General features: G+C 38.3%; 2 protein-coding genes across 2 annotated transcripts; one reads left to right on the top strand and one right to left on the bottom strand.

Annotated features, from left to right (window-relative positions):
• Positions 1-1,499: 1,499 nt before the first annotated feature.
• On the bottom strand, positions 1,500-3,308 carry LOC108970518. Its single transcript, XM_018935959.1, has 2 exons — positions 3,119-3,308; positions 1,500-2,389 (listed from the first exon to the last, which is right to left on the bottom strand). The coding sequence occupies exons 1-2, from the start codon at positions 3,306-3,308 to the stop codon at positions 1,500-1,502; spliced, it is 1,080 nt and encodes a 359-aa protein (XP_018791504.1).
• Positions 3,309-13,950: 10,642 nt separating this feature from the next.
• Positions 13,951-15,493, top strand: LOC108970526 (partner of bursicon). The gene is made up of 2 exons (XM_018935969.1): positions 13,951-14,305; positions 15,233-15,493. Exons 1-2 carry the CDS (start codon positions 14,009-14,011, stop codon positions 15,401-15,403), a joined length of 468 nt encoding a protein of 155 aa, XP_018791514.1. The 5' UTR covers positions 13,951-14,008; the 3' UTR covers positions 15,404-15,493.
• The last annotated feature ends 642 nt before the right edge of the window (positions 15,494-16,135 follow it).

The raw sequence follows: 16,135 nt of genomic DNA, 5'->3' as shown, positions 1-16,135 counted from the left end.
GTGTATGTATGTATGCACATAAAAGGGCGCGATTCCCGTTTCTCTTGCTGTTGTTATTGTTTTGAATATTTTTTGTATTAATAAGCCTCCGCTCCTCTTTTCTCCTTCCTATAGTTCCTACAGCCAACATGCTTTTGGTCGCGTACTTTTTTGTGCTTATTTTATATTTAGTTCGAAATGATTTTTCTTTTCAATATCCCGTTTTTATATTTTCCGGTGTCTCTTCGTTCGTGTTATGTTTTGTAAAGAATCATAAATGAATTGAGTTAAGCACTTGTAATTCAATAAATCACAAAAGTGCATAGAATTCCACGTCATTGTTGAAACTTTGCATCCGTTAGAAACCCCAATTCAGTACCTTCAAGTGTTGCAGCTTCGACGCCTGAAAATATGCTATGCAAATTGTCTGCATGCTTTTATAAATTACTTGCAATAACTGTTTGTAATAATTTTTGATAAATTCCCTAAATTTTGGAATGCATCACTCCAATAAAAAAGTTCTGATTTACTTCGCACCGGAAAAATTTCGTGGATAGTCCCTTTCTTTTCTGCAATAACTAATGCCAAATTTGGTGAAGATATGTCGTTGTCTATAAAACGTCAAGCATTTTTATGGCAACTATATGATGTAGTGGGCCATTATCGGTAGTTCCTTAAATAGCAGCTTCTTGGTAAAGAATGGACGTTTCTAAAACTTTAGATAGATATCTCGAAAATTAAACATAAACGTGAAAAGCACCACATTTACAGGCGGGCATCCATATCTTAATGTAACCTCAATATACCCTTACTTATGTATTACTAGCTTTTACCCGCGACTTCGTCCGCATACGTTTTTTTATTTTCTCCCGGCAGTAAGTCCCCCTGCAACAATGTCCCACTATCGGTCCTCAACTTCACATCAAAATTTCTTCAAAAGCAACCTAAGCACATAATGGATAGCACCGAATGTTTCCTTAGTAACTATAAAAAGTAAATAATATTAATCGGTTTAAAATACTACTAGCTAACTACCTGCCAACCCCCGATGTTAGACAGTGTGACATCCGCAACCCCTTGTCCCTTATTAAATATGATCGGATATTGCAACGCATCATGAAATTTATGAGTATCAGGCACCCTGGTTAACCCTTAGCCACCTAACGTCTTTTTTAGACACTCTACAACCTAACGTCGGTCAAAGTTAACTTAGTTTTATTGTTTAAAGTATACATATGATAATAAAACACTGCACATAACTCTTTTGTACTTTTTGCTTAATATTAACAAAAAATTTACTTAAAAGAAGTTTCATACTTCAATAACATTTTTTATTCATTGTTATACGAATTTTGTAAGAAAACGTAGATACTTTTATAAAATGAGATCTAATTAGGAAAAAAATATTCGAACTTAAAATGGTTTTCCTTTTTTTATAACTTAAAAACATGGACTTCAATAATAAATTGTGTTGGGCACGTTTAAATCGCAATTAAAATAAAATTGCAACCTGCCAACAATCACAATTTTTGGCGGCATGGTATACACATTCTTTGGGAACATTCAATACAAATTGGATTTTTGCATTCAAAACACATGTGGAATGTCTTGCGTTTCTTTTTGGGATCACATAGTGAACAGGTTTTACGTTTTTCAAATTTTTCTACGTTGTTGGCCAGCGATGTACTGGGAACTTGATCCATTTTTAGTACACGGCGAATATCGCCTTGAAGTTCTCTGTGTAATCCATTCTGGTATGCACGGCGTTCTAAATGTGGTTTCACGAGATCTTCAGCTAACTTCTTCATAAAATTAAACCGAAGTACCTTTTCCTGTGTTTGGTTCATCTCGCTTATGATATATGCATTTACAGCAGAAATATCTAGCATTCTATAGAAGATCGCCATTGSCCATCTCTGCGTTCGCCGAGAAGTGGAGTAAATGGCACATTTTTGATCCAACATGTCTACTCCGCCCTTTGTGCTGTTATAAAACATCACCATTTCTGGTTTTTTAGTATTAGGATCAATGTTGGAAGTATGATGCATGCTGGACAGAATAAGGACGRATTTGTTAGCCTTTGGCACAAAAGATGCCAATGTTGCATCGGACGTGAATCCAAAAATGGRCGAACCAACTTTTCGATGACGACTAGGGAGAAAGTTAGGAGGAATTTCTCGTTTGTTCTTTTTAAGAGTACCCACGAGTGTCAGCTGCTTTTTCTTCAAAATGTTCATAAGCTCAACTGATGTAAACCAATTATCGGTTGTTATATTTCTGTTGGTGCCTTCAATCGTAGATATCAATTTCAAAACAGCCTGGGTAGGTTTGCCTAGTTTRTGGTACTCAACAGGTAAACCTTCACTGTCAGAGTCCTTTCCCAAGTATAGGTAGTCATTCAAAAGGTACCCTGTTGTGGCGTCAGTAATGCACATAATTTTAAGGCCATATTTATGAGGTTTCTTTGGCATAAAGATTTTGAACCTGCACTTTCCGCGAAAAGCCACTAACAATTCGTCTATGCAAGCGTAGGTATCAATTGAACAAACTTCTTTGCAGTTCTCTATGAACATATAAAATAGGTGAGATATCGGTGCTGCTATATCTGTCAGACGTCGTTCACTTCGAGTGCAAGCATCATCAAAACGAATACAATTAAGGAGAACTTCAAACCTGTTTTTGCTCATTATACAACGGTAAATTTCTCTACCAGTTCCGTCCGTGCTGTACCAACTTGAGTAATGTGTAWGGTTTTCTTTAAAAATTGATGTATAGTATAGCAAACCAATAAAAGCTCTAAGCTCAATTATATCTAAATCCTGAACACATGTTTTGTTTTGATAGTTAGGCCTCATTTTTCTGATTTTTTCGTTTGTGTACCGTATAATTTCGTCTAACATATCATTTTTAAAAAACATATTCCACAAATCTAGGGGTTTTGTATTTCTGTGCAACACATCTCTGAAGAGAGGTTTGAGACCAGGTACGTCTCGTACAATGTTATGCTGCGCAGTTCTTGACCTTGAAATCGCGGGAAAAGCAGACCAACGAAACCGGTTCTTACCGAAATAACTCCTATACCTTGCCAGTGGYATATCGTCGTCAGAAGACGAACACTCAATCGCGTTTTCTTTCTCACGCGATTGTTCTGACTCATTTAGTTCTATTTCCGATTCTGGCTGACATTCGCCATCAATTACATGGTCTACAGAAGCGTCTTCTATGTCMCTGCAGTCTTCATTTTGTAATTCATTGCAACTTCCTTCAAACTCCGACTCCGAGTCCAACTCTTGCAGCCATCTACCGATGTTTTGATCATGCGAAAACATAATAACTCTATAAAACCACAAAAAAAAAAACATCGGCACTAAAATTCCATAAACACCTAACGTCGGTCACAATGACCGCAAGCAAAAATGTTTTACCTCTAGTTTTTGAATTGGTACACGTGTTGACTGCCTGATTGCACAAAACGAACTGACGAGAGAAAAGAAAAAGTACATAGAYGGACAACTGCGCAGCTTGCATAATAACGGGAATATTTAAAAAATAAAAAACGGTAGAGTCACTGTGACCGGCGTTAGGTGGCTAAGGGTTAATGTGGCTTCGTTTTCTTCATCGCCCATGAAATGAAGTTGCAAAAACTTTGCTTGTTCATTATTTGCGGGAAATAAGAGACCAATCCTTTGATACACCTATCCTTGGATGGTAAAAGTAGGTGAAAATCAAGGCTTTAAGACCTCCTTATCTACACCAAATGACGTCATCTGAAAGCAAGAATTATACTTTCTAATCCTGCTTAAAAACTGGTGCGATTCGTTACTGTCGTATAAAAATAAAGATTTAAAAGGTTCCTCTGGCTCGCCAAATAATGGAATTTTAACGTTTAACGTTTCCACCAAAATAGCACATACATGGAGTTTCTTCTTTCCGTTACAGTGCTTCACAATATCTACATTTTTTATCCATTCTCTCAGTCATAACCAATCGGTGATTAACATAGTCGATCAAGGGGTCATACTCAAAAGTGGCACCATTAAATGCCTCCTACCTACTCATTGAAAACGTAAGTCTTCTTTCTGCCTGCCGTTCAGCATTTAAAAGACATCGTCTTTGTGAATCTTCGCCTGTCTCTGCCGCAATCAATTGCTCGTGATGTTCGGCATCTATAACTCGACGTGTCTGAGTTTGTTCCACTGTCTCAGAAGCTCTTTGAGATGCGTGGCGTTCAGCATCCAGGGTCTGACGGGCTTGAGTATAGGTCTCAGAGGCCTTTTGAGATGCGTGGCGCCCAGCATCTAAGGTCCTACGGACTTGAGTCGGCGTATAAGCGTCGCAGGAGGCTGAGAATGTAACATCTGACCCGTCTGAGTCTGCTATTCAGATTCTTGGCTTCTAGCAACTTTTGCAGTTCCATCTCTGCTAGAACTACGCCTTAGATTGGATTTACGTTTGCGTGGCATATCGAAAAAATAATAAAATATTTTTTAAATCGGTAGTTTTAAAAACTAAAACGTAAGACAATTTTTTATAAAAACTTCGATAAAGCAAACCTTTTTACCTTTAAATAACAGTTAACCTACACATGAATTGAGAATTAACAAATGAAAGCGACTGCAAAAATAAAGAATAATACGTATCTGAGTAAACCTAGAGATATCAATGATTGGTTAAGAAAATATCCAGATTTAATAGCTGCCTTAACTACCTAATAATAAAAACGTAACTAAGTACTATCTATCTCCAAATTAATTGCATTCAAATCCGTTCAGCCGTTTAGGCATGATAGAGCAAAAGTCCCAACAAAAACGACTAAAAATCACTAAGTCAATTCAGTTATTTGCCTACTGCCTACCCCCTAAGAACGATGGCATGATTGTTTATAGCCTTTGACCATTTCTAGGTTACCATTTATCACCATACCAAATTTCATAAAAAGCCGTTTAGGCGTGAAAGAGCAACAGACAGACAGAGTTACTTTCGCATTTATATATATATGTATATGGATATAGATAAGGTTGTGTTATTGAAAGGAGCGATAACAAGTATTTCACTTTATACAAAGCTTATTTTTTCAATGAGACGTGAGATTTAAATTGTTGTTAAATTCTATAAAAATAAATTCTATAACAGTGAGAAAACATTTTTGGGTTTTGATATGAAATTGTTTTTTTTTAAAGCGATGCTATTTGCTGGTTCCATCGAATGAAAATTTCCTCTAAATTGATTTCGGTAAATGGAGTAACCTTAAGAATATTTTTTTTTATTCGAGATTTATGATACTGACCACAATTATCACCGATGAACTTTGATTTGAACGACCGAGAAAGTCAGCTTTGATGGCTGAATTATTAGTACCAAAATATATCGTACAACTAAATACTCGTGCGATAACTTACGCTTCGGTACTGTTCCCGTAGATGAAAAGAGAGTCTTTTGTTATCTAACTAAATATTTTACTTTCCAGAGAATTCGGAGACTGACTGAAATCTTTTGATCTTTTGAAGCAACTATATAGAAATGCAAAACACCAATTTTTCGGAAAGTATACTGCACTGGACATAAAAACGGGGTTTTCAAATGTTAAATAAAAAAAACGGTTTGGGAAATCAGTCAAATTCCTTATTCCTATGAAAATAGTTTCGATGCCATTTTGTATGGGACTCGATTTCTTTTCAGGCAGAAGTCCAAACACTGAACCCAATTTTCGACGATTTGCAAGCATAAATCGGCTATTACTGCTGCAATTTTACCTTCGATATTCCCACGAAGTTCATCAATCGTCGTTGGCTTGTTGGCATAAACCACATACTTGACGTAGCTTCACAAAAAATAGTGTAACGGCGTCAAATCGCATGACCGAGGCGGTCGGTGACTAAGCCATTTCGTTAGATAACACGTTCATCAAACTTGGTTTTCACTAAATCGATTGTGACATTCACTGCGTGCGCCGTCCTTTTGGAACCACTTATTTTCCAGGTCCATATTAACCAATTCGGACCAAACATGTTCACTTATCATTGAGCGGTAGCGATTCCCATTCACAGTAACGTATCGGTTTTGATCATCACGGAAGAAGTACGACCTAGTGACGCCGCCGGCCCATAAACCGTGCCAAACCGTAATTTTTTCGGGATGCAATGGTGCCTCATGGAGTACGTGTGGATTGATGTCTGACCAATAACACATGTTCTGCATATTAATGAAGCCATTCAGTCAACCCAATTCACGAACATACGGCGATTCTGGTGGTGAAGTTCATGCGGCAATTTGATTTTGCTTGGATGTAGGCCAAGATTTTTTTGCAACTTCGTCCCAACCACTCCACAGGAATGCCCAAAGTTTGAGAACGATGTGTGAAAGACTGATTTCGGTCTTCTTTTTATGCCCTTCAGGACGATTATGACGACAATAAATTGGTCGTAGCGCTCTTAAAGTTGCGCACACTGACCCAATTCTTTAGTAAATTTTGATAATTTCGACTCGTATATCTTCCCATAACAAAATGGAAAAATCTTACTGAAGAGAAATGTCATAAGAGCGAGAAAAATTTGGCGTCGTTTGCTGCTCTCATTGGTCTACTTTTGTAGCGTTCCTCTTGAAAACCCCGTTATAACAACGCCTGGATAAGAATGTTTCTTCTTCTTCTTAATTGGCGTAAACACCGCTTACGCGATTATAGCCGAGTTAAGAACAGCGCGCCAGTCGTTTCTTCTTTTCGCTACGTGGCGCCAATTGGATATTCCAAGCGTAGCCAGGTCCTTCTCCACCTGGTCCTTCCCCCGGCGGGTACAGCGTCGAATAACTTCAGAGCTGGAGTGTTTCCGTCCATTCGAACAACATGACCTAGCCAGCGTAGCCGCTGTCTTTTAATTCGCTGAACTATGTCAATGTCGTCATGTATATCGTACAGCTCATCGTTCTATCGAATGCGATATTCGCCGTGGCCACCGCGCAAAGAACCATAAATCATTCGCAGAACTTTTCTCTGGAAAACTCGCAACGTCGACTCATCAGTTGTTGTCATTGTCGAAGCCTCTGCACCATACAGCAGGACGGGAATTATGAGTTACTTGTAGAGTTTGGTTTTTGTTCGTCGAGGGAGGGCTTTGCTGCCTAATTGCCTACTCAGTCCGAAGTAGCACCTGTTGACAAGAGTTATCTTGCGATGGATTTCCAGGCTGACATTATTTTTAGTGTTTACGCTGGTTCCAAGATAAACGAAATTATGTAGAACTTCAAAGTTATGACTGTCAACAGTGACGTTTAATTACAGGAGATATTTCATCTTGCCCTCGTTCACCACCTGACCCATCTGCTTTACTTCCTGGTCCAGTCTGGCGAAAGCAGAACCAACGGCGCCATTGTTGAGGCCGATGACATCAGTGTCACGGGTTTTTTTTTTTAAATTTGGAGCATGACCAATTCTGGTCGGTTGTTGATTTGCCAGGTCTGAAGCCACACTGATAAGGTCCTATCAGTTTGTTGACGGTGGGCTTTAATCTTTCACACAATACGCTTGGTAGAACCTTATATGCAATGTTAAATAGGCTTGTCCCACGGTAGTTGGCGCAGATTGTGGGGTCTCCTTTTTTGAGGATTGGGCATAGCACACTTAAATTCCAATCGTTGGGCATGCTTTCGTCCGACTATATTTTACAAAGAAGCTGATGCATGCTCCTTATCAATTCTTCGCCGCCGTATTTGAATAGCTCGGCCGGTAATCCATCGGCCTCCGATGCTTTGTTGTTCTTCAGGCGGGTGATTGCTATTCATCTTCTTCCTGGTTGGGAAATGGAACGTCAAGATAGTGGTCCGAGTCGATGTTAAGGCCTCGGATCGCACGCACATCTAAAACACTGGAGAGTCTATCACAATTGATCCATCTGGTTGGTGGTTTTTCGATCCGGAGACAGCCAGGTAGCTTGATGATAAGAATGTTTAAAACTCGATAATAACAGCATCGCTATATTCATAAAGTAGTAAAGCTATGTGGTATGCTATTGTAAGCATGAATAATTATTAAATATACGTTGAAACTATGAATTTGTGAGACACAGTTTTGAAGAGACATGAGTTGTTAATATTGTTAATAAGCAAATGCAATAATAATAAGAAGATTTTCTTTCCATTAGAATGGACCATATAAGCCTTAATATACTAATTATTTAAGCTCTATTCCTCTTTACTTCGATATCTGTGGCTCAAAGTGTCTTATCTTCTAACTTGATGGCGATTATCATCTAGTGTTTTAAAGTATTTTATATAAATGGTATATTGCTGGGAAGTCCTAAGCACTTACATAATATAATTTCGAAATGATGTCGCTAAAAATTGGTTTCCATTGTAAAGTTTCGAAAACACTTTATAAATTATGTTATGCGTTTGAGTGCCATGTAGAAACAGAGTTAACTCTAACGTATAAGTAGCATTAGTTCAGTCTAGATAATGATATGAACGTGGGTGATTCATCTCCTTAAAATATTCCAAAGTACTCTAACTTATTGGCAGAATAAGCGTAATAATAATGGAGATTACAAAATTTGCATTTTATTTCTTTTTATACCCTGAGCAAGATATATTACGTTTGCCATCATGTTTGGAATACCCATAAGAAAACATAAGGGACACTATAAAATTTATAAATTAATAGCAGATCACCCCATTTACCTTGCCATTTGGGAGAAAAAGACCGGATATAGAAGACCGGATGTGAGGTCGAGGTCGAGGTTTTAATATTATTATAATATTTAATTTCGCACACGACCGCTTCGTAGAGAGCCAACTGAGTGAGTGACCCCCGCTGTACTTTATTTCGTGACATTGACTCCCACCTGTGGTCCAATTGTTTCTATATCGCATTCAAAAAAAGTTTAATCATCAAAATCTCTTTACTGTTTTCGAAAATATTTAAACTATGGATATTCAATGCATGCGTTCTGAGCACATCAACCGCATGTTCAGTTGTAAAAAACGTTGATTAGTTTATGTATCTTCTTCGGACGGGAATAGCATGAAGTCATTCGGAGGAAAATAAGGACTTTACGGGACATTCCTCCTCAAATCGATTTTTTCAATGCCCAAAAGCGCAGTTGTTCATGTCCAAAAATCATTTACTTGCCCGAACCACTTTTTTTGGATTCAGCCCATTTTGAAATACCCATACAGAATAGTTCTGCTACCTACTAACAGACTCATAATCTGTGATCTGTTAACATTTTTTTTTTTCATTTCTTTCGACCAATCGACGCGACCCTTTTCCTTAGCGATTGACACATTGTGTGGGATCCAACATGAAAAAATTTACATTCAAATGTTCAAGTAATATTAAATATATGCTGGTCCCACTAATACCTATAGTTGTCTCAAACCCACGATAGGGAACAGACAATCTTACAAGTTAATCTTATCAGTTTGTGCACAGCATCAATTGTTGCGGGAACAAGGCTGGATTTTGAATGGAACGAAATTCCTCTATAGCTTCCCAACAGTGGAAGACTTTTTCTAATCCCTCAAGTAGTTTCGGAGCCTATTCAATTTACAAAATTTAACAATCAAATCTTCCGTCTTCGTTATATTAGTATGGATCCGCGTAACGAGCTGAGCCAATGTTGTGAATTGTTAATTGGGAGGTCTATGCACCTCTAAGTTTTAATGTCCTCACATTTGTAAGAATCATATATTTATAACACGGATGTAAAACCGAAGATATTAACCTGCTTATCAATTATAGTGGGCACCAGATAGAATTAAACTACTGAAAATTCACATACATGTAATACATTATTATAAAGTTGCAACCATAAATTTATATTATAATAATAAGGGGTTAAAATAAATATATATTTGTGTAAGAACATGTGTAGTCATATGAATGTGTGTTAGGAAAAATGTGGTGACACTTTATATATACATAAATATGGTATTAAACAAAGGCTGGCACGTTATAACAGCCGTTAATTGGGTATTTAGCTCCAAGTGAATATATAGAAATATCTACCAAGATAATATTACAGTCAAATGCAGGTGCATAACTTCCAAAAGGTCTATATGTGGAAACTCCAGTATATAAGTAGTAGGTCGAGTGCAATATAATTGCTACGTACCGTAATTATAGATGGTGAAACGTTAGTTGGCTGTGGTTCCAAACGGTAGCACAAAATGCTTACCAAGAACGACGTACATATATGTATATTTATATAAACTTAAATGCGCATGCTAAGTAATGAATAAAGTAGCACAGCAGATAAATTTGGCCTGTAGGCGTGACGAAAAGTGTTAACCACCAACATTAAAGTCATTTTGTTACAATGTAACTTATTGCAAGAATTAAATATGTAAATTATTTAGAAGCAGTCACATACAAATTTATACATAATACTTGCCTGATATCTACTATACAAGTTGGTATTCAGACACTTTTCCATGGAAACCAACCAAGCAAGCAAGTTTATCATTGTAATTATGTTCTCAAGGTCTTCATTCTGGCTCTACTTTACTTATGAAAAAATTTGCGTAACAAAGTCAACATTCATTGTCCGCTGAAATCGGGAATGGATAACAATATTTGGTATATTATTGACTTATATTTTAGATCATAGACTCGATATGTGAATATGCTTTCACACTATTTTGTGAAGATAACTCACATCCTGACCGGCATATTGGGCATAAAATCTGCTAGAATAACAATAACTATAATAGGAAGATTTCACTCAGTTTTACAGATTTTAACACAAAGGCATGATGCCATCATAAAACTCTTATTACAATATCTAGTATCAAGGATTAACATATATTTTTGGCAAAACTTTAGCATCCAATCCCGACTACTTTTAACCATGATATGGAATAACTTAAGGGCACTATTTGTAAAAAGATTTACTCCGACAACAAGAGTTGCTCGTGATTTATACAAGGTGCGTTCCAAAGTAAACAGGACTTTTCTACATGTCGACTTGTGCGTTAGAATTTGCTATCTTTATCGATTGTCCAGTGAGAACTTCATGACATTTCATAGAAAGGAAGTGAAGTTTTTGCGTTTTAAGTATCAGTATGTTTGTGTTATCGGTGCGAAAATGAGCTTCGAACCAAGAGCCAACATTAAATTTTGTTTTAAAATTGGTAAAACTTTTACCGTAACATTTTAATTGATGAAACAAGTTTATTGCGATGATTGCCTATCCCGTAGTAGAGTGCTTTAGTGGTTTCAACGTTTTCAAAGTGGTCGTGAGGACATATTGTAAATGACGATGAACATGTGGGCCAATCAAAACTCGTGTTCACCAGAAATTCTATCGAAACTGTGGGAGAATTCATCAAAAATCAGCCGAAATTATCATTAAAATTCTTGGAAATGGAATTGAACGTCTCCAAAACATCGATTAATCGCATTTCATTTACCGAACATTTGGGCTTACGGAAAGTGTGTGCACGGTTGGTTCCGCACAAATAGACTGACGAGCAAAAATTGTTCAGAATCCAAAATTCGAAGGACCCTTGTGACCGATTATTTGACCAAAAATCACATTTAACCATTAACATGATCCGGCACCGTGTGACTTCTTGCTTTTCGGAAAAATGCATTTGCCCATGAAAGGAAAGCGTTATGTAGATGTAGATGCCGTGCAAAAGGCCTGCACCGGCATACTGGCGGCCACATCGGCCATACCGGCCAACGAGCTAAAACACTCGTTCGACATGCTGACCGTGCAAAAAGCTGTATTGAAGCAGATGGTTTACCTTAGAATGCACCTTGGATGATATTTGATAGGCAAATCAATGTCGTCGTTAATGCGTCGAAGCAAACTTCGTTCTGTAAGAACCTCTAGAACCTATATATCAAGTTTCGAAATTAATCACATACATTTCATATGCGTATGAACGGACGCGTTAGACAAATTTAATCTTTCAGCAGTCTCTCGAGTTATTATTCGACGTTTTTCATGGACCAACGACTTTATTTAATCCAAATTGCTTCAAGAATCCGTCTACGACGTGCTGCATTCTCAAGATCGAATTTGCGGGAGTAAGCTTTGCAAACCAATTTGGAGTTTGGTCAACACATTTTATCCGTAAGCATTACATCATTATCGCCATCCTTGAATGATGTCCTCGTGAAAATAAAGGTTGACAACACCGTCGTCCAAAAAATGCGATGGACGGGACAAGGACTGAGACGAGTAGGTCCTTGTGGCATTTACTACAGTGGCCATATAAAGGAGCACAAGTTGGTGTGGGATTCGTGGTGGAAGAGAGACTCCGTCGTCGAGATGAACATTTGGCCACAATCCACAACAAAGCGAAGTTCTTTAACATATCGCTGATCTGAGCCCACGAACCTGACGGAAGAGAAGGACGATGTGACAAAAGATGCCTTTTATGAGCGCTTTTAGCGCACTTATGACAGCTGCCGCCGCCACGATGTCAATATCATGCTTGGAGACTTTAACGCCAGGGTGGGCAAAGAAACATCCCAAAATGGGTTGAGGTTGATCGGCTTCGCCGGGGTCCGAAATATGGTTATATGTAGTACTAGGTTCCAACATAAAAAAATTCATCAAACCACCTGGTTATCTCCCGATCGAATTGGGCGAATTGATTCGCGTCGATTGGAAATTAAGTGTGCTGTGCCCAATCCATAAAAGGGAGACCCCACAATTTGCGCCAACTACCGAAGGATAAGCCTCCTCAACATCGCATATAAGGTTCTATCGAGCGTATTGTGTGAAAGATTAAAGCCCACCGTCAACAAACTGATTGGACCTTATCGTGTGGCTTTAGACCTGGCAAATCAACAACCTACCAGATATTCACCATGCGCCAAATTTTGGAAAAGACTCGTGAAATGAGAATCGACACACACTACCTCTCGTTGATTTCTGTTGACTTCTAAAGCTTGAAAAGAGTCCAATTTATTACTAAAGTCCAATGGCAATTGTCTAATGGTATTAGAGTACAATTTTCTGGAGGCTACTCAATGTCACAATTTCTTGAAATAATCGAATCTGCAAAATTTCCCGCAATAATTCGGTTGTTGCATGAGCTGTGTCTAGTGTCTTGTTAGGACTAGATGTTGTCAAGAAATTGGGATCTTCAGCAACATTGGCCTGAACGGCAACAATGTTTTAATTAGTTCGAGCGGTTCTTTGGCTTAGTGGCTCTTGAAAATTATATAAAGAAATTGACCGCTCAAAATTTTCAACATTTTGACGAAAAACGACAACACGTGGATAATTATCACGACCATAAAATGGCAAAAGTAGACGAAATGTTGCAATTGGAGAACGATTATTTTGATAATGAAAGAATAGAATTTGTTAACATTGTTCTTGCGTATATTGTTCTTTGAGGAAATTGTAAAAATTACTGAATAGAGTAAAAATAATTACAGATCATGACATATTAAAAATTACCGAAACGACAGATAGAAATCGTATCATCGCTATTGCTAAAACCCGGTATATACACATCAAATAATAAAAGTATGTCGTGGGATATTAACAGGATGTTAGTTATAACCTTGTTTATGTGTTTATAAATTTAGACGGGCATGTGTATCCGGTACACTAAAACCATAAAATTGCTCCATTCATGGTGGGTGGCGCATTTTGTTCTCCACCATCAAAGTCATAAAACGTTTACTGACCTACAAACCCGACAACCTATAGCGCTGGCTATTGCATATTTAATCCTTCCATTGAACGTCCATTAAGCGAACAACTTATTCATCAATGAAGTGTGAAAAATAATAGTGAGGGGGTATGAAACTGGAGTGCGTACGACATCAACATTCAATCAATGCGAACATAATAATACAATAAATATGCCGTTGACATAGCAGGATAATGGCAAATGAAATATAAATACGTGTACGAGCAAAATAATAATAGATGTGAGCGCAAAGCGTCAAGGAGTATAAATACGAGATGACCATGCACCTAAGGGGAAAGTAGTGCCAGGCTACTCGCACAACGCGTATCCGCCATACGGCAAAGTCTTACGCCGAAAGTGTGGTGAAGTGCCGAATATGTCTACCCGTTATTGCTCATCCTCGTCAATTTATGGCTTGTTGTCATGGTTATTGGTGCTCCTCTTTGTGCTGAGTCGGCTGGAAAGACGTGTGTCAGCGCTGCGTTACGCCCAAGGTACGGGCGATGAAAACTGCGAAACGTTAAAATCGGAAATACATTTGATCAAGGAAGAGTTCGATGAGTTGGGACGGATGCAAAGAACCTGCAATGCGGACGTTATAGTGAACAAATGTGAGGGTCTGTGCAATAGTCAAGTGCAGCCGTCCGTCATAACGCCTACGGGCTTTCTAAAGGTACGTGTGTGAGTATGTGCGAGGGTGATTATCTGTTTTCCTAGCGGAGCGTAGGGTACGTTGGCCTGTCACGGCGCATCTACAAATTAATTTATCAAATTTTCAGTGCTTATGTACATACGAGAGCGGTTTGATAAGTACTTTGCCTCAACGCCAGAGCCCGGCCCAATCGCAAGAGACAGGCGTCTACTGTCAAACTCTTAGGTGAATCGAACTCGTAGTTTTACTGTGACCGCGTATGGAAGCGGGTGTGAGCGCGGACTTTAGAAAAATTTAAAATTCACAATATTAGTTTCATTTCGTGTTTTCAAATTTTGGTAAAGTTTATGAAGCGAAATATCCGTCGGTGATTCGGCTCATGTTTTTTGATGTGAAATCATGCTTAAATGTTGAATACTTTGACTATTCTTTTCAAAATACTATCATCAAAAATTGGTTTAATAAGTTGCAACGTCGTTTTCTGTTTTTATGAACACAGACGAAGCGCTCGGATACAGATTACCACGGATTGTTATGTAATGAAAGTCTGCGATCTCGATAAATGAAATATTAGATCAGCTGCTAGTGCTATGAATGTCACATTTGCTTACTTCGGACAACAAATGCAATCCCTTGACCACTTCACAGCAGTGTTTAATTCTGTGAAATCAGGAGGAAAACATGGATCCACTGGTACACGCCGATACCGGGATACCATTCAAATTTACTGCAATGTTAAAGCTTTTGGTATATGCCGGGGTCAATTTACCTAAAAGAAGACTACGTATATTGAGTACTAAATTGAACTGTTTCAAAATTTTCGTTTTTTTTTATTGAAGACTGAGTAGTTATTAAACCGGCCTCGTAGGAATGCATGTACCTCTTATTTTACCCTATGCGTGTGTTTTCTTTATATTCACTTATTGCATTATCTCTCTTGTTGTGCAGGAGTGCTACTGTTGCCGCGAAAGCTTTCTCAAGGAGAAAATAATCACTTTGACGCACTGCTACGATCCGGATGGCACCCGTCTCTCCACACCCGAAATGGCTACCATGGATATAAGACTGCGTGAACCAACCGACTGCAAGTGCTTCAAATGTGGCGACTTCACCAGATAAGCGCTAAAAGCGGCATGCAGCATAAAAAATTATACATTTTTGCAGCTACAAGCACTCGTACATTCATATACATACACATAAATTATAACAGCAACGCTGTCTACCTATAGCGGTGGAAGAACAGCGTATGTGAATAAAAGCGTATTTTTGTGGAATTTTAAACGAATTTTTTCTGGTCAAATACTTTTTGATGTTGCTGCCACATTTTTGCCTGTAGGCTGAGAACGTCACCGCAACGCGTATTTGAGTGATTGCAAGTGAAAGCCCACGGGCGGTTTGACAGTGAGTGTTAGTGCGCGAGAACGTGTTAATGTGTGTGTGTGTGAATATTCCCTTTTACGTTGCCGAAGTTCGTTGTCTGGCTTGTGTAGTGGTAAAGCGGCAGGGCAGTAAAAGGCGTAGCAACATTTTTGGCACATGTGATTATGCCCGCGGTTGTTTACTCGACGTTTTACTTAATACTTTTATTTTGGTACACACATGCACATAGCATTATGTGTGAATGTGGTAGTGTGCAATGTACTTCATACGCCTTTGTGGCGTGTATCCTTTCAGGCTCCACTTGCGCATGTCAGCGTCAGTTGTTGACAGTTTTTGATTAACATGCCTCAAAGGTATTCAACTCGTATATAAGTACACACAAAACGCGCACACATAAACGAATTGATGTGTATTTAGTTGTACAAATACTTTCTTACTTGCCCCGCGGCGTTTGACGAAATCCTTAAAGCG

The sequence above is a fragment of the Bactrocera latifrons genome, unplaced genomic scaffold (genome assembly GCF_001853355.1).
Source record: "Bactrocera latifrons isolate USDA-ARS-PBARC rearing strain unplaced genomic scaffold, ASM185335v1 scaffold_30, whole genome shotgun sequence".
NCBI classification, from domain to species: domain Eukaryota; kingdom Metazoa; phylum Arthropoda; class Insecta; order Diptera; family Tephritidae; genus Bactrocera; species Bactrocera latifrons.
The sequence above is the reverse complement of the archived record's forward strand: the minus strand, read 5'-3'. Positions and strand labels throughout refer to the sequence as shown.